Source organism: Oncorhynchus clarkii, chromosome 10 (genome assembly GCF_045791955.1).
Source record: "Oncorhynchus clarkii lewisi isolate Uvic-CL-2024 chromosome 10, UVic_Ocla_1.0, whole genome shotgun sequence".
In the NCBI taxonomy this organism is placed as follows: domain Eukaryota; kingdom Metazoa; phylum Chordata; class Actinopteri; order Salmoniformes; family Salmonidae; genus Oncorhynchus; species Oncorhynchus clarkii.
In genome coordinates this window covers 43,528,608-43,547,631 of record NC_092156.1, presented here as the reverse complement: position 1 = coordinate 43,547,631, position 19,024 = coordinate 43,528,608, and the positions used below count along the sequence as shown (strand labels likewise).

Genomic DNA, 19,024 nt, shown 5'->3' with positions numbered 1-19,024 from the left:
AACTGTCACTAACAGGTCAGACCAGAATGGTTGGGGTTTCCCTTTCGAATTCATAAAGCATGTGCTCATCAGACTTGTAGAGAGGGGGCTTTTAATTTGAAACCAACCCCTCTTGCATTTCCCCCATAAATTGACTAGCCTTCTGACGTTCCACTAGGAAAGCTCGACACCGGATTTGTGATTGTAGAAGCACAGAGGAGAGGGTGGCTTCAAGGGAGTTTCTTGGTCTGCTGTTAGCGAGCCTTGTAGTGTCAGTTCGAGTGTTAGTTAGCTAAACAAGGGTAGAAGGCTAACAAATTTACTCATTCAAACGTATTACCGCGTCCGGGACAGCCACAGAGTCGTTAGCCAGCGATATCATCAACTTTACTACATTGAACAACTAGATTGAGACGACAAGTAAATCTACAATAGTTCTGAATTCGGGCACCATGTTCAAAAGGAATGGCAAGAAGGACCCAGAACTAATCCAAAATGTGTCGGAGGGGCTGAAAAAACTGTACAAGACCAAACTCTTTCCCTTGGAAGACACCTACCACTTCCACGATTTCCATTCACCGGCTTTGGAAGATGCCGACTTTGACAACAAGCCTATGGTGCTCTTGGTTGGCCAATACTCCACGGGTAAAACCACATTTATCCGGCATCTTATGGAGCAAGATTTTCCCGGGATGCGGATAGGGCCCGAACCGACCACCGACTCCTTCATAGCGGTCATGCATGGAGAGCAGGACGGGCTGATCCCAGGCAACGCTCTAGTAGTTGACCCCAAAAAACCCTTCAGAAAACTCAACGCTTTTGGCAACGCCTTTCTTAACAGGTGAGTCCCAGTCCCGTGTAACCAGCTAGATGGCAAGCTATCTAACTAGGATAACTGGGAATGTTTTTAATGAATCCCCCAGGGAATTAAAGGGATGGGCTGAGTTAGCCCATTCATTGTCGCTAACTACGTTTAGCGCCTATTTATAATAGTATCTTCTGGCCTGGCATGTTTTGTTAACCCCGGCGCTCGCTCTAAAAGTTAAAACGCATCGCTTTCGGTAGTGTTTTGGTAACATAAGGAACGTATCTTTTCATATCAGCAAAAAAATACAAATAATAAAAACATTTTGTATATGATTAGGATTCCCAGGCGGCCTTATAGACAGTCGACCTGTGATAATTAGCTGTATGTAACACCTGTGTAAACCGAAGACAGAAGCCACATGTGTTCACTGAAAAATACTGTTGACTGCAACTGTTAACCTGACCATTTACAGTAAGTGTTTTTATTTTGCATTTGTGATATGAAGTAGAGCGCTTTGTTTCTAGAACATACTGCAATTGAGAATTGATTCACGTTTTAGGTGGTGTAGTTGGTTGTTTTGGCTCCCAGAGCAAGTTCGCCTCTGAACAGAATGTGTACGTTTCTTGGACTGTAACATGCTAACCACACCGTAGCGTGCATGAGCGTTGCCAAATAAATGTACACATGCATGTTATTCAATCATTGCACCCACACTGCTGGTGCGTGTCTACGTAGCCAGGTATTAATATAGTTCTTGGTTCTATTTGTGACGCTTGATGCAATCCAAGTCCCGCTTCTCCCATCTCCTCATTGGTTTTTAGAAGCATATACCCACGGTGGGTGATTGAAAGATGAACTGAGGAACACACTCCAGTTCAGTTGGTGGTAATGCACCTTAAAGTTGTTTACCAACTGCCCTATAAAGTCAGAAGCCTGATGGAGGAGAGATTGCTAGAAATGAGTTTACCCTTTTTATCTGTGGATGAATTGTTAGAGTAGAGGACCTTGTGTAGTTCAGAAAGTAACAGCCTGATTATCTCAGGACAAATTAGCTAGCAACAGCAAGCTAACTTGCTAATTTGCCATGTGTTTTTAATGCTTTTCAACTTGTCCTCAAATTAATATAGTTGGTTCAGAGTTCGTTTTGATATTTCAACCTGTGTGTCCTGATCGTGTCTGGTGTGGGTGGTCAGCATGTAAGGAGTAACGTTAGGTTAATTTGGTCCATTACTGAGCTAGCACTGTTAGAGGATAGCTAGCTATCTTAGTTAGCAAGCTCCTCTGTAATAAAGGTCAAGTAGAGGTGTGAAAAACATTGGAATCATTAACTCTATGTAAAGAAATATATATTTCATTTATTAAATTAATCATATTTTAACTAAATTAAAATGACAGTGCAGTTATCACAACTACCACTAACTGGCCATCATAAAAGGAAACATTTTAAATTAAACAAGTACCTAATGCAACAATGTTTTAATGTTTGTATGAGGAGATATGCTTCTTTCAAATGATTTTCCACGGATATAAAGCGCTCCGCACGTCATCCTTAACAGTTGGAAAAATTGTAGTGCGGGTGGGGCGTCCATGCAGAAATCAATGGGATGCTCAAGGAGGTTTGTTCATGCAGATGCAGGAATACCCACATGCAGGAACGCCCCGAATTGCGAGCCGCAATCACACATTATTGCGATTAGGGGGGTGTTCATAAATTCATTCTATCTATTCTGATTTCCAGAGTGCACTCGTCTGAGTGTGCCAGAGTGCTGAATAACTGATGAATTTACGAATGTGCAACACCCGTTTACTGACAACGGTCATATTTAACATCTGCAAAAAAAAAAAGAAAGTAATTCAATTGTTGCCATCAGCACAGTTAGTCAGCAATGCTTTAGATAACAGCCTAACCAGCTCTGCTAGGTCAAGTTAAACAGTCAGTGAAGTATTCTCTCATTTATGTCTGGAAGTAGCCAGCAAGTTAGCCAACTTTAGCCAGTTAGCTTGGGTGCTTGACTGCTGTTGAGGTCAGAACACTTGGATCAACGCTACACCTGGCCAGAGCATCCAGTGTGCTCTCTGAATGCTCCAAGAGTGAAACGCTCTGTCTCTTCATAAATTCAATCTGACAACGTTCCGAATTTACAAACTCCCAGAGCCCTCACACTGAGTGCACTGTGGCACTCCACAGTGAATCAACACTCTAGGAGAGTCACACATTTTCAGCTGGCCCTTTAAAGGATGGGCTGTTACCGGGGTAACTGGGCACTCCCTTTTCTGTGATGAAAAAAATCTCTGATTGTGGATGTCTTCCTAGCAGCAGATGGTTGCAGAAAACTCAAACTAACATTGAAACACAACTTAGCATGTAAACAAAACGATGTAACTGACCAATAAATATGAGGACAGTCACACTATTAGCCTTTCTTGTCAATTTGACCAACTTCTACATGCGGATTTTGGATTAAAATTTTGAAAACAGTATATACATTCTGACCCGCCAATGACAATTTTGCCGGCGTTAATTTCCAACCCTGATGTTGTCTTCACTGCCCTGATGTCATATCTAGAACCAGACTACAAGATGCCATGTTGAAATTTTTTTTAACGTGATGCCTGAATGGAGAAATTGTACAATGATTGTTTTGCGAGTACAACGCGTGAGCCCTGAAACACCATGCGTGGCGATAACAGATTGTTGGATGTATCAACACGCATCACTGCAGTAAGCCATCGCATTGATGAGAGGTGGGACATGATGTCCCATGTACTGAGAACATGGAGAGGGACACTGCAGAGAACCTAAAACGGCATTAACTACCATCGTTGCTGAGTGGGTGGAGGACAGCAGTAAGGTGAGCACTGACTGATAAGTAGCCAGGACTTTGAACTGCACTGCCCCCTAGCGGTTATACGCTGGAACATATCTGAACTGTGAATTCATGTCATTTTATTTTTTATCGTTAAAAGATAACAAATGGCAGTTTAAACGTTAAGAGCAATTGTGCACATCCCTAGTCCAAGGATAATCTTATCTTATTTGTCAGAGGATCATCAGTGATCCATGAGATTCTTTGGGGGTTTTGTTTGTTTTCTCTCTGTATTCATGTATTTTTAAAATTAATTGTTTGTCTTTGGATCAGATGTTCAGTGTGTGACAGTATGGGAGGGGAGTGGCTGTCAGTTTGTGTTGAACTTTGAAAAGCCCCCTCTGGTCTGCCCATGTCCTTTGACTGAGGCTGTTCATGCAGTAAACTTGTTAGCTTGACCAAACACACTTTTCTATCACCTCTGCTTTTATAATGCTCCCATACAGACCTATGTATGAAAGAACAGTCTAGCCTGAACCTTGCGCTCACCCTCAGAGAATATGTAATCTATTCATTACACTGTATGTAAGTAGGGAACTTTTATTGTAGAATGTCACCTCTCCTCAGAGGTCCCATAGAAACCAAGGAGCAGTGCATCCTCTCTCCTGGTACAAACTGCCGTAGTGGCTGTCTGGTTCAATCAATTATTAACTGACATTGCTCTCATAGCTACATTGATTCCCACATTAATGGAGAATACCTGGACAGAGATTCTACAGTGTTTCCTGACCAACTATTGGGGTTTAACTGATGCCAGAAACATACTCAAGTCTGTAGTGGTTGTCTGTGGTATGAACCTTTGCTTCACCAAAACTATGTTTGCTCATAACCATTGCTCTGCTGAATCATTTTACTTGCAGCAGTCTACAGTTTGACAGTGCAATGTTCTCCATCTTTCAGTATTAAATTCCAGCCTTCTACCCTGCTCTGACAAACACCACACCAAGCTGTTTTATAGTAACCGTTCAGGATTTATTTCCTACACTTTGAACAAGTAAAACTAGTTCCACATTGAGCTGTGCTACTGTAGCTACATTTTGTGACTACCCAGACTGTGTGCATGTGTGCAATCACTTTATCCTGCATTCCAGTAGTGCATATGGAAAATAGTGTTTTGGTGTCGGATGAAAAGCGGATGCTGTATTTGTTATAATGCTGATCTTGTGTGAAATAGTATGACTTTTCTACTCAAAATTGTGGGTGTCACACCTGCATTTGTAGCACTGTTCTGCACACCTATTTTCAATCAATTGTGCGTTTCCTTTTGGTGGGAACTAAGCTGACATTAGCCTGCCTTTTTGAAGGGGTCAATTTGACAGCCACTCCAGGAATGGGATCCTCTGTATTGAAAGTCATCCATCATGACTGACTTAGTGTGGAGGGAGTGGTAATGCTCTCCTGTGGAAGCAATGATGAAATGCTACAATAGTTCTGACCAGCTGTGTTTATACTTGGCTGTGTGAGGCTGCCTGCCTGAAACATTTCACCCGGTTAATTCACAATTTCAGTGTATAGGCTAACTCACTGCTTTTGGGCTGTTCAGATTTTGTTTTCTAAATGATAAATTAAAAGTTAGGACAATACCCAGTAAATATTGTCTTGCCAATACACTGTAAGTTGTAATGTATGTGTGTGTGTGGTAGATTGTACAGAGCTGACTGGTTAACCAATAGTGTTTCAGGGTTTTTTCCTGGATCAAAAGGGGGCGTAGGTGGTGGGTGCGGTAGGGGGCATTGCAGAGGCCGTGGCAAGTTGGCGCCTGAGTTGCGCAGCGGTCTAAGGCACTGCCTTAGGGCTAGAGGCGTCACTACAGCCCTTGGTTAATTTCCAGGCTGTATCACAACTGGCCGTGATCTGGAGTCCTATTGGGCAGCATACAATTGGGCAGCATACAATTGGCCCAGCGTCGTCTGGGTTAGGGTTTGGCTGGGATAGGTCGTCATTGTAAATTACTTTTTTCTTAACTGACTTGCCTAGTTAAATAAAAAAATTGACACGGTCAGCCTGTTGGCACGGCTACATTTTAGAGAATTTGAGTCCCCCATCTTGGCAGTGTAGCGTTTTTGTATTTAAAAAAAAATAATAATAATTTAATTCAATTTCCTGATTCTACAAATTTCTCCATTGAGCTGAGACATTTTTGCAGTTTTTAAAGCAAATGTCTTGTAATTCTACAGATTGGCATGCAGCTGAGAGAAAATGTTGCAATTTTAAAGCTAATTTCCTGCAATTATATGCCTTTTGCCATGGCTAATGATCTTTTGCTCAAACATGAAGTCAATAATGCTAAAATCATGTTTTTTGGAATTTAAAATTTTCCTGAATGTCTAGCTGATGTTTAATTCTCAAAGACTATATTTAAAAATTAAGGTCCATTTTCAATATACTTTATATCAGGTTTCAGCTGTTTTAAATTTACACCTAAAGCATATTTCCATCATTACAAAGGCATAAAAATCCCTGCCATTTTTGTCTGAGGTGGGTCGACTGGTCAGGCTTTCAGAGCGGAAAGACCTGAGTCAGTTCTGTACTCCAGCTCTGCCTTGGCAGAAAGAACTCATACTGACTCAGCTGTTTCTCTCTTTCCTTCAAACAGCTGCCTGCTCATTGTGACCACAACGTGTTTCCTTTCACTCTTGGCAATCATGCACTGTCATCCATAACCTTCCATTTTATCCAGCCCCACTCTGCATCTCTAACCTTTAACCTCCTAACCTTACTCCAGATGCATGATGAACCTTTCAGAGTGGTGTATGCTACTGTATGTCTGTGCCTACCCCGAGTCCATTTCTCGGTTTTGAGTTTGCAGCTCACACGAACAGAACGCGCTGGCAACCGGACCAAGGGAATGCCAGGAATTCTGGATGAGTGTAAATGTGGTCAAAAGAGGAGGGAGTGGAGACTCAGATGGGGCTGGGGAGAATCGGAGGGAAACATCCAAGAAGGGTGTGCCTCGGGCTGCCTGGCTGGGTGATATGTGGCGGTTTGAAATTGCGGCGTTAATGTGTTTTTGTATGACTACAACTGGCAAGTATGTTTCAGGATTGGGGAATGATAGCTGTGTGAGTGACACGGAGTGGTTTAGTCATGAGTTATGCACATGCATCCAGATACGATGAGGGAATCCGATCATGGGAAAGGTGAGTTAAGGAGTTAGAAAGATAAGAGCTCTGCCAAAAAATAAGGACATTCCTGCTCCTCAGTCACATTGCGTGAGGGGAGAGGGAAGGAAAAACAAATTGAACAAAGGGGGGGAAAAAATATTCCCATGTGTGGTGAGGTAATGTACAGTTGTATTATATCACTCCACTGAAGGCCCTTCACACAAGACTGCTACGTTTTCATTGCCTGACAGCAGATCTGTAAGTCGGTCTCAATGAATGTCTCTACCAAGTGTACTGAGGGTGAAGGGGAAAATGAAAGCTACTTCAAGTGCATGCTGGTGTTCATAGAGGAATCATGTGTTCAGCGTCTGGTGTTAAGCACTTGTTAATTGCCCAACATTTCTACATGTGATTTGGAGCTCTCTTTAAATAGTTTTCTAGCATACAGAGTGGACAGAAATGATTTGGGTATGCTCGTTGTCTTGAGTGTAGCATATGGTTTTGTGCCTCGATTGGAGGGTCTCCAAAAACAGTCTTTCTACAGGAGCTGGAAAGATCACATACAGGCTTACTATTTATTCTTACAAGACGTAAGGTGTTGGAGAATGTAGGTTTTCGTCAAAGCTTCCAGTAATTACTTGTCTTCCATACACCTGGTCCGCGTTTGTGAGGCAGGTTGGACATACTTCCAAATTAACATTCAATTCTCTGGCAACAGCTCTAGTGGACATTCCTGTGGTCAGCATGCCAATTGCACGCTCCCTCAACTTGAGACATCTGTGGCATTGTGTTGTGACAACTGCACATTTTATAGTGGCCTTTTTATTGTCCCCAACACAAGGTGAACCTGTGTTAATGATCATGCTGTTTAATCAGCTTCTTGATATGCCCCACCAGTCAGGTGGAAGGAAATGTCAAATGCTCACTAACAGGGATGTAAACAAATGTGTGTATTTGAGATGGGTTAACAAAGTAGACATTGAATATCCGTTTGAGCATGGTGAAATTATTAATTATGCTTGGATGGTGTGTCAATATACCCAGTCAATACAAAGATACAAGCGTCCTTCCTGACTCGGTTGCCGGAGAGGAAGGAAACCGCTCAGGGATACACCTTGAGGCCAATGGTGACTTTTAAAAACAGCTAGTTTAATGGCTGTGATAGAGTACACTGAGGATGGATCAACATTTTAGTTACTCCAGAATACTAACCTAAATGAAAAGTAGTGAGCCTGTACAGAATAAAAAATATTCCAAAACATGCATCCTGTTTGCAATAAAGCACTAAAGTAAAACTGCAAAAAATGTGTCCTGTAATACAAAGTGTTATGTTTGAGGCAAATCCAACACCACTGAGTACCACGCTTCATATTTTCAAGCATGTTGGTGGCTGCATCATGTTGTGGGTATGCTTGTCATCGGCAAGGACTAGTTTATTTTTATTCAAAAAAAAAAAACTCGCTAAGCACGTGCAAAATCCTTGAGCCAGGTTTTCCTCGGTCTGCTTTCCAACAGACACTGGCAGACAACATAACGCTTTGACATTTTTAGTCTGTAATCGAACCCACAAATGCTGATGCTCCAGATACTCAACTAGTCTAAAGAAGGCCAGCTTTATTGCTTGTTTAAATCAGCACAACAGTTTTCAGCTATGCTAACATGATTGCAAAACGATTCTCTAATGATCAATTAGCCTTTTAAAATGATAAACTTGGATTAGCTAACACAACGTGCCATTGGAACACAGGAGTGATTGCTGATAACGGGCCTATATAGATATTCCATTAATAATCATCCGACTCCAGCTACGATAGTCCTTTACAACATTAACGTCTACGCTCTTACTGAGCAATTTTATGTTATTTTAATGGACAAATGTGCTTTTCTTTCAAAAACAACGGAATTTCTAAGTAACCCCTAACTTTTGAACGGTAGTGTATATTGACTCTGGTGTGACTACTTATGTAAATTTGATATTCCTGTATTTCATTTTCAATAAATTAGCAAAAATATCTGAACAGGTTTTCACTTTGTCATTTTGGGGGATTGTGTGTAGATGGGTAAGGGAAAAAATATATTGGAATAATGTTACCTGTTATAAGTGCATGACTGTTGGTGAGGAAAAATCAACTAAATTCAAGAATTTTACACAGGGTGTCTAGTCTGGTAGAAGCTTAGTATTTATTGAGTGCTACCACAGGGTGGAGGTGTTTCAACATGTCTGCCAGGGAGGGGCTATTAAAAGGTTAATGCAAAAAGAGTCCCAGATTTACATTCATTACTCTCTCCCTCACACACCCCTTTACCCACTCTTATCCAATGTCTTAGTTCCACAAATGTTCCTATGGTTTATAAGAAATTCCCGGTGTACCAGGAAAACACCCAAGAACTCAATGAACTTACTTTCATTTTCACAATCCAGTCCCAAGATGAGTCACCTTCATGAATCAGCCCCCTCCTTTTCATTGCAGGAATATCAGTGATATTACCAGTCAGGAGTTTCAGTGTACTTGATAAGAAACATATAATTTCATATCAGCTGTCAGGTAGAGTGGGGGCGGGGCATTCATGCAGATGCAGGAATGCCTCGATTTGCGGGCCGCAGTCACACATTGCAGTCATTAGGGGTGCGTTCATAAATTCACTCTGGCTATCAATTCCAATTTCACAGCACCAGAGTGCAGAATAACTGAGTGAAAAGGAAGCTTGTACAGAATACAAATATTCCAAAACATGCATCCTGTTTGCAATAAGGCACTAAAGTAAAACTGCAGAAAATGTGGCAAAGAAATTAACTTTAGCCCTGAATACAAAGCGTTATGTTGGGGGCAAATCCATGACATCACGGAGTACCACTACATATTTTCTAGCATGGTGGTGGCTGCATCATGTTATGGGTATGCTTATCATCGGCAAGGACTAGGGAGTTTTTTTTAGGATACAAACTAAGCTAAGCACCGGCAAAATCCTAGAGGAAAACCTGGCAGTCTGCTTTCCAACAGATCTGGGAGACATTCACCTTTCAGCAGGACAATAACTGAAAATACAAGGCCAAATATACACTGTGGAGTAGCTTACCAAGACGACATTGAATGTTCCTGAGTGGCCTAGTTAGTTTTGACTTAAATTGACTTTAAAATCTATGGCAGGACTTAAATGGCTGTCTAGCAATGATCAACAACCAACTTAATAACGCTTGAAGAATTTGAATTAAAATTATGTGCAAATATTGTACAATCCAGGTGTTTAAAGCTCTTCGAGACCTACCAAGAAAGACTCACAGCTGTAATCGCTGCCAAATGTGATTCTAACATGTGTTGACTCAGAGGTGTGAATACATATGTGCATTTTGATATTTTTGTATTTCATTTTCAATAAATTTGCAAAAATATCTAAACAGGTTTTCACTTTGTCCTTATGGAGAATTCTGTGTAGATGTATTAAAATCGATTTTTCCCTTTTTGAATTCGGGTTGTAACAATGTGGAATAAGTCGAGGGGTATGAATACTTTCTGAAGGCACTTTTGTGGTTAAATACTGCAGTTATTGTGTAGTTAGGCATCATCATCAATGTATCTTTCTCCCAGGTTTGTGTGTGCTCAGATGCCCAACGCTGTATTGGAGAGCATCAGTATCATTGACACCCCAGGAATCCTGTCTGGAGAAAAGCAGAGGATCAGCAGAGGTTGGTAGTTAACAGCCTATATTCATTGTACCATTAAGGTTCTTTTGATTTCCCCATCTTTCTTTTCTTTCTGCATCCTTCTTCCCCCTCTCAATGACTCTCCTTTTGCCCTCTTCCTCCATCTTGATCCTTGATTCTGTCTCATGATTGATTTATTTTTTACTGAAAAAGGACCACAGTTCTACTTTAAGGTTGGCCGGTCCAATGATCATGTAATGTGGTCAATTTCATTTAGCATGTTTTTGTGTCCCTGAGAATGCAGATAAATGCTGTAGACATTTGGTACATCCTAGTGAAGCAGTGAATGATCTGCATTACAAGGCCTGTGTTTATAGCCGTCTTATTTCATATTACTGCTGAACAGCCTCTGACATTCTGAATTCCTGCGTGATCTGCGTCAGACCACTGCCTCATGCATGGTTCTAGAGCAAGTGTATTGGAGAGTACTGTGAAGAGAATGTCAGAACCTCTCCCTGCCGTACACCATGACGACAGAATGGGTGTGAGTGCCGTCCCACTGTGAGAAATGACCTGACAGAGGGAGGCTGCCAGGAAACGGTGGTGGCCTCTGAGGGACAGAGGTGGAAGATGGAGGGTAAAAAGAGAAAAAAAGCTGACTCCTGGGCAGCAGTGTGGCACAGCCATTAGGGAAGGTTTGCCAGTTCAACTCAATGTTGAGCCTGGAACCTTTTGAATTCATCCAAAGCATAAATTGATCTCTAGGGCAAGTTTTGAAAAACTTTTTAGAAGTCAGTGAGTCGTACTCTTTGCCCTCTACCCTTCACCCCAGTGTGGTTGCGAATGAGGGAGAGAGAGCGAGTGACGGGATGTGTGTGTGCCTCAGACCATCAGCTGTGCAATGTCTATAAAGATGAGCCACAGCAAGCCAGACAATGGAGTTAGCTGAAGAACAAAACAGAGGTTGTTATTTACACTAATCATAGGTGTTTACGCTTAATTTGTTTCACCCTGGTGCGAGCATCCTGGGTGAATAGTTGGGCTCGCCCAACCGCCACTGGGTCACCTCGGGGTGAAAAAACACTTCCTGGGGATATAAGAGATGTGATGGTAGGGAGAAAGTGAGAACTTAGTGGGGCTGTCTTTTTATTTTTACTACAACCATGGCGAAATAAAAGTAGACTTGGCATGTTTAGAACTCTTTGATGTTTGAGTGCTGAAGGCAGGAGATCAAATGAATGTTTGAAGTCCAGGGGAATTAAAGAGAATCGAAAGATGGTGTGCTGTACCGTACTTACAAAGCACTTAACTGTAGATGGGAGTCAGGGACTGGGATGTTACGCTGGGCTTTCATACACTTCCTGGAGAGGATTGAACACTTCTCATAACCCACTGTGGGCTATAGTAAATCACATGCATGCTCACATGACCACAGAACTGAAATGGGGAAGATTTGAATTGACATTCCTACACAGTATATTGAACCATGATGCAGTACTGAGGTTACAACATTTTGTGAAGTACTTATTGTGGTCAATTCAGTGCCGTTTATTACAAAGGGGAAGCCTTGCTACAGTTATTACTCAATGATGGAAAATTAGGTGGTTGGTCGTAGTTAACTCAGTTTGAGTTATCTCTCTAGAACACACATACTACCACTACTACACACAAAGACACGTGCTCGCACACTCACACACAGGAAACCCACACCAGAGTCAATGTAGGGTCACTGTAATATACTTCCCCATTGTCCCTGTGACTGGATCACAAATTCTCTCATACCACTCAACTACTTTCCCCTTCATTTCCCACCATTTTTTTTCATTTATGAATTCATCTAATAGGGTCTGTCAACAGAATGTCTGTTGGACATCGTAGTGTTTTATCAGCCTCAAAGTGATACTTGTCTCCATTTGCCCTGGCTCAGACCTTGCAAGGGCAAGTTAATAATCTCCTCAAGTCTTCTGACTCGATCTGTCTGCTCCACGGCTGCTTTACATTTCTGTTAATCGTAATACTGTGGCCTGCTTGACAATATGGAAGAAAAAAAGCGTACGCTATTTAGCTGCCTTACTGTTGGGGTGTTTGTTGGACTTTTCCTTATAAGGACTTTCCCCCGGGAGGGTTCCAGCAGTGAATCTAGGCTACTACTTCATCTGTGAAGGGAAGGCAGGTGAATGAGGCGATGTCCTTGTCACTCTAGCGTATCTTGCAAGGTTCAGTTAGACAGACCGTTCATTATTTACTGTATACATGGTGAATGTCCTCGGTGACTCCAAGCTTTCTCCCGGGTGTCGGGTGTCAATAGCATTCCCTCACACTCAGACAATTATTGGCAAATGTAAGGCTGGTAATTAAAGGGGTTGCTGTGTCTGCTGTCAGCAAGTGAGCTGGAAGAGATTTGAACCCATGTGGTTAACCGGTGACAAAAGACAGCTTATGCAACGTGGCTGGTTCCTTAACCTTAAAGGAGGAGTGGTCATGTCATTGGCACTTTATGCCTGTTTTTATTTCAGAAACGTATAAAGCTTAGTTTTCACATGCGTACATACACACAATGAACCGTTTAACCGGAGGCCATACAGGATTCCAAAATGTTGCAAAAGCAGGCCCTTTGCAAACAAATAGGTCATTAGCCATTGAATTGTGGAATTCAAATGCCCATTCTGTGAACATATTCCTAGATTCTTCCTCTGTTCTAAGCCTTTCTGTTAACTGGAGAGGGGATGCTGTGTGGAGAGCTGACTATTTCCCATAGTGATACAGAGGAGATAGTTATGAGACGTGTGTCGTACTGCCCAGGCTCCAGTTCGATCAACCAGGACATTACTAATGTTTCTCCCTGGTGGCAGGGGGGAAAGAGTTGAGTTTGTGGCACTACCATGTACCAAAGAACCAGTAATGTAACTCATGAAACAAGGCCAGGCAGTGGGGTTCATGACCTCTGACCAACAAGTATAAATCAGGAAGAGGACCACATTGTAGGAAGTGATGACAGTGAACCAACCACTGTCAGTCTTTGAAAACAGTGCGTGATGTCTTACCGTGTACGTGGCCAGATGCAAACAAACAGGCCGGTTGCTATTGGACAGGCAGCTAAGCATGTCTTATTTCTGAGCCCTGCAAGGATGGTCTCAAATTCCTATTCTGCTGTATGCTTCATAGGCGCCTGAGTATGACACTGACTTTCTCTGCCAGATCAGCATGCAGTGTTCATTGTCACCCTAGGTACTTCCCCATTTCTTTCTATCATTACATTGAAATTAGAAATCATCTTTGTAGGTTTGGTGTCCATTGTCAATTCCATGCGTGTGTTCATCGCAGATATTTCCTTTTTGGAAAAGTGAAGGAAGAAGGTATGCTGTGCCGAGAAAGCAAAACTGAAAAATACCTTCCGTTTAGATGCACGTTCACCTCAACCAATTAGCTTCCATCAGGGTTGGGGGCAATTCCACGCTTTAGTTCATGGAAGCTGAGAGAAGTGGAGTAGGACACACTTTATGAATCCCTTGACTTGAAACAGTGTTGACCCTTGACCTTGTCTGTATCAGGTGGATCACTGACTAAGATAGATAATGCCTTTTTTGTTTTGGGTTGGCCTGACAAGTCTGACATACAGTTGATTGGGTGGTATGTCCCTTCATCCCCCTTGTGATTGCGCTCACCTTAAGTCAAGTTGGCCTTTATTTCTCCAGAGATTGGTCACTAGGTTAAAATATGGTGTGGTAACAATTAACCTTCAGATGAAATGATAGGAATTGTGACAGGCAGTGGTGTTTTCTTCTATCGCCTCATGTAGATTTGATATCCCGGTCTTTTATTACCTCTTTATTACCAGCATACCTCTTTTAAAGTGAGTAGAGATAATGAGGAGCTGTTCTCGTGGACTCTTGACTTTGCCAGGTCACGCCCTCATTGGATCGGTGCAGAGATCACACATCCTGCCAACATCGACACAAAAACCAGACTGATGGAAGAATACCTTTTCAGTCTTTCACTGGGATTAGATTCACTACTAGTTCTTGTCTATAACTGTTCTGTGCTTTGTCACGTATTTGTACATTTTATGTGGACCCCAGGAAGAGCAGCTGCTGCATTTGCAGTGGGGATGGGGATCCTAATAAACTAAACTACAGCCAACATATTAGGACACTGTGCTTATTATCCTAGTGAATAACATGATTCTAACCAACTACTGTACTGTTTTAATTGACACTCATTGTTGAATCTAGTCTCTGGACATTCCCCAGTTGCTAATGATTAGTTGAGCCCTAATCTTGGGACAGACAGGAAAAAGGAGGAAGGTCAGGTTTTACACACACACACACACAGGTGGATGGCTTTATAGGGCTTCTCTTCTGGTTTAATCAGCAGAAGTTAGATCATAAATCAATGAGTAGGTACACCTTACTTAGGTATTTCATATAAAGGAATAGCTCTGCAACATTCCCAATAGAGCTCTAATGTATGTGTGAGGGGAAGAGTCGGTGAGATGTACATTTGGTTTCTTGCTGTTTAAATAGAATGCTGAGTCAGACTGTTCTCTGCCTTGTACATCCCAAATCCGATTTAAAAATTAAATATATATATATATTATTTAAACTGGCCGTTGTGGCCAATCCCTTTATTAGAAACAACTACTTTCAGTATGACTAGTATCAGTATTTTGTCTCCACCTCCAGAACAACGTGCCAAGGCAGAGTGGTGCCCTGCTGCCCTCTAGTACAATTCAGAATGAACAAATAACTGTTCTAAGGTGAGGAAGAGGTCTCTTTGTGAGCCCAGTGTCTCCACTGCACAATTTATGCTCAAGGCTCTTTCCTGTTTGTCATTCAGGGGGTATATGTCCACATGTGGAGGTGGGTAGAAGACATCCCCTGGAAATAGAATGGACCCAGCCTAATACATTTAAAACATTACTGAATGTCTTGTTTGATGGGACAAATGTCATGCATAAAGCATTTGATCTCATTCAGTCTTGATTTTCTTTTGCATGCTTGAAAACATGAATCGTGTACTATTCTGAACTGAAATATAAGCTAGGCTTAGTGTTCAGCAAATTGTGCTCTAGAAAACAACCATGAATATGTCCCGACGCTTATCTTTTTAGAACATGATGAAATTTGAGGCCTAAACTTGCTTGCATCATCACATCTATTTCATAAGGCTTTACTAGGTGTGTCAGGTGACATGAAATGGATTCCTCTTTATCCATTTCTATGCTCTGCCGGTCATGGGTAAAGAGCACAGCTCTGCTCTGGGCAGTGTTGGTGTCACAGTGTGAGGGGAAGGAAGATGGAGGGTATTTAGTCAAGGTTTTCCTGGCAGAGGAAAAACACATTTTGTCTCATTGTGAAATATACCTGTTGGTTTCTAGCTGGGTCTGTGTTGCCGTGTGGAGCGGGGACCATAGAGACCGGATAAGCTGGAGTGGCACTGGAATCTGAGCTGATTGATATGCATAGAGAAACAAACACACACTTACTAGGAGCGGCTCACACATTCTAAATCAAGTTGGTGTGGATTTATCTGCATGTTTTCACTCCTTACATAATCACAGATCCAATAAACTTGTTGGACTGTAATTTGTTGACCACATCTCGTACCATTTGATTTAAATGTTAAACTTCTGATAAAAGGGTGTAATTCCTATGGATGTTGCCGATTTCATACCCATTATGACAAAACAAACACCATTTTCCTCTTTCCCCTTGTCAGGCTATGACTTTGCTGCAGTGCTGGAGTGGTTTGCAGAGCGTGTTGACCGCATCATTCTGCTTTTCGACGCCCACAAGCTAGACATCTCGGATGAGTTCTCTGAGGTGATCCACTCTCTGAAGAACCATGAGGACAAGATGCGGGTGGTTCTGAACAAGGCTGATCAGATTGGCACACAGCAGCTGATGAGGGTCTATGGCGCCCTCATGTGGTCTCTTGGTAAAATTGTTGGTACGCCAGAGGTGATCCGGGTGTACATTGGTTCTTTTTGGGCTCAGCCGCTCCTGGTCGCAGACAACCGGAAGCTTTTTGAGGCAGAGGAACAGGACCTTTTCAAGGACATCCAGGGGCTGCCTCGGAATGCTGCTCTGAGGAAGCTCAATGACCTCATCAAGCGGGCTCGCCTCGCCAAGGTGAGACCTAGGTCTTAAATGTTGGGTTTATTAATATTTATCTCTGGAAACAATTACTCTACTGTATTGTATAACCCTCAGTGCCAAAAATCTATCCGTGTTTAGGTCCAGATATGATTAATTTAGTCTTCCTCCCTCCAGGTCCACGCCTACATCATCAGCTCTCTAAAGAAGGAGATGCCCAATATGTTTGGGAAGGAGAATAAGAAGAAGGAGCTGATTGCTAACCTGGGGGAGATCTACACGAGGATTGAGAAAGAGCACCAGATCTCACCGGGAGACTTCCCCAAACTAGCTAAGATGCAGGTACACAAATATACATTTTTTCAGTGGGGGTAGTAATTATGTTAAAGGAGAACTTCAGTGTTAGCTGAACTCGTGAATACCTTTTTTTTATGTCTCTGCGTGCAGTTTGAAATAAGTTTATAACTAGTGTTCGTGCAATGACTGGAAGTCGATGGCAACTGCTAGCATGCTAGTCTATACCGTAGACTTAGTCATTGCACCAATGCTAGTTAGCTTTGGCTTGCAAAACTACCTCTAACATCCTTCACACTGGATGCAGACATAAAAATGGTGTCCATGATTTCAATCCCAAAGTATCCCTTTAACCGAACTAGCCATCGAAGTAGTGATATCAGTAGTTGTGATGAGCGTTGCAGATACCTTTCCTTGACTAGAACTCCCCTGACCTCATTTCACCTTTTATAAACACACAGGAGATCTTGGCTAACCAGGACTTCAGTAAGTTCCAGGCAGTGAAGCCCAAGCTGCTGGAGGCTGTTGAGGACATGCTAGCCAATGACATCGCCAAACTCATGACCCTCGTCCGCCAGGAGGAGGCAGCCATGCCCAGCCAGTCAGTCCAGGGTGGCGCCTTTGAGGGCACCATGAACGGGCCTTTCGGCCATGGCTACGGCGAGGGTGCAGGCGAGGGCATTGATGAGCTGGAGTGGGTGGTGGCACGAGACAAACCCACCTACGATGAGATCTTCTACACCCTGTCTCCTGTCAACGGCAAAGTGTCAGGTGCCTTGGCCAAGAAGGAAATGGTGAAGTCCAAGCTGCCCAACACAGTGCTGGGAAAGATCTGGAAGCTGGCCGATGTAGACAAGGATGGATACCTGGACGATGACGAGTTTGCCCTTGCCAATCACTTGATCAAGGTGAAGCTTGAGGGGCACGAGCTTCCCACTGATCTGCCAGAACATCTTATCCCTCCCTCCAAAAGGGGACTGTAGAACTGGAACTCTTTCATATATGGGCAGGCCTGAATAAATAGATGGTGGCTCAGAGGTTTTTCGGAGTGAGTGGGATGAGTTAAAAGGGAAAGGTGCATTTTTGGCCAAAGTAAATGTGAGTGAGGAGAATCATTCTGGTTAGGGTGTTGGCTGTTGCGCCATTTGACATAAGACATCTGCATAACTGCATGTTGTGTTAGAATGATTCCATCTGTGAGACAATGGAGGGGGTGGCGGTCTGGGTAGGGCTATGATAATGGTGTTGGGGTGAAATTAATGTTAGACTGACTGATAATTAACATAGTCCATTCAAAGATAAATGTTAATATCTCTAACTTCACCTGAATCCCTTATCTTCCTTGGTACTTATTTGTCTTACCATTATCTTTATCAAAAGGCCTTTGTTGTAGTTATCATGTATCAAGTTCAATCTCCACTTTGGGACCTGCTGAATTAAATTTATTGTATGGCCATTCCTTTTCATTTTTTTCTCACGTCACAGGTCACTCAAATCAAACGATTACAAAGAAATGAGGGTAACTCAAACATTCTATTTAAACCTAGTCTTCCATTTAAGTTTGATTTGTGTCAGTGTAGTCAATTGTTTATTCTACTTACAAATGGTTTTGATTATAAATTATTATAAATCTGTATCTTTAGCTTTTCCTAACGCCATTGTAAAGCAAAGTATTCTTAGTCTGAGGTAATATAGATACATTCGTATTGTCACGGATTTAACACTGACAAACTAGTGTCTTGGACGACCTTGACTACCTGCTCTCTTTTTGAACATCTGTCTGAAAACGCTCCAGTAAACCATATATTATGTAAAGAAAAATGACATGTGATCTAGTTTATGCTAAACTTTGTGCAGTTATCTTTTATCTCAGATACCCAGCCCATACTCCGAGGCTTTCCAGTATAGTGCTTTCGATTACAACAACAAAATATTGTCTTCCCACTCACTGGTTCCAGGGAATGGGGTGGGTTGGGCATACAGTATGCATTGGCAAGATATCTGATCAAATGTATTTATGGAAAATCTAACGATTTGGGGCGCAGTACCAGTTTAAAAATCCCAGTTTGATCCCTGGCAGTCACATCTAGCCTTCAATGCCAAAGTCGCTTAAGTGTTGTATGTAGAAGTGGCTCTAGCCCTCAAATGTTAATATGTACATTGTTTTTTGTCTCTTCTGAAATAAAATGTTTATTCAAATACATTTGTCTGCTCTGTTAATGGATCAAACATTG

General features: G+C 42.2%; 1 protein-coding gene across 1 annotated transcript; it reads left to right on the top strand.

Annotated features, from left to right (window-relative positions):
- The first annotated feature begins 155 nt into the window (after positions 1-155).
- LOC139418529 (EH domain-containing protein 1-like) lies at positions 156-18,993 on the top strand. The gene is made up of 5 exons (XM_071168071.1): positions 156-820; positions 10,346-10,443; positions 16,120-16,532; positions 16,674-16,838; positions 17,252-18,993. Exons 1-5 carry the CDS (start codon positions 432-434, stop codon positions 17,771-17,773), a joined length of 1,587 nt encoding a protein of 528 aa, XP_071024172.1. The 5' UTR covers positions 156-431; the 3' UTR covers positions 17,774-18,993.
- Positions 18,994-19,024: the final 31 nt, after the last annotated feature.

What these genes read in the sequence shown, in the direction of transcription:
- LOC139418529 (XM_071168071.1), top strand. Translation starts at nt 432, where the DNA reads ATGTTCAAAAGGAATGGCAAGAAGGACCCAGAACTAATCCAAAATGTG. An exon ending in AAAGCAGAGGATCAGCAGAG is followed by an intron (nt 10,444 to 16,119) that starts GTTGGTAGTTAA and finishes TCCCCTTGTCAG; the next exon opens with GCTATGACTTTGCTGCAGTG. An exon ending in CCAAACTAGCTAAGATGCAG is followed by an intron (nt 16,839 to 17,251) that starts GTACACAAATAT and finishes ATAAACACACAG; the next exon opens with GAGATCTTGGCTAACCAGGA.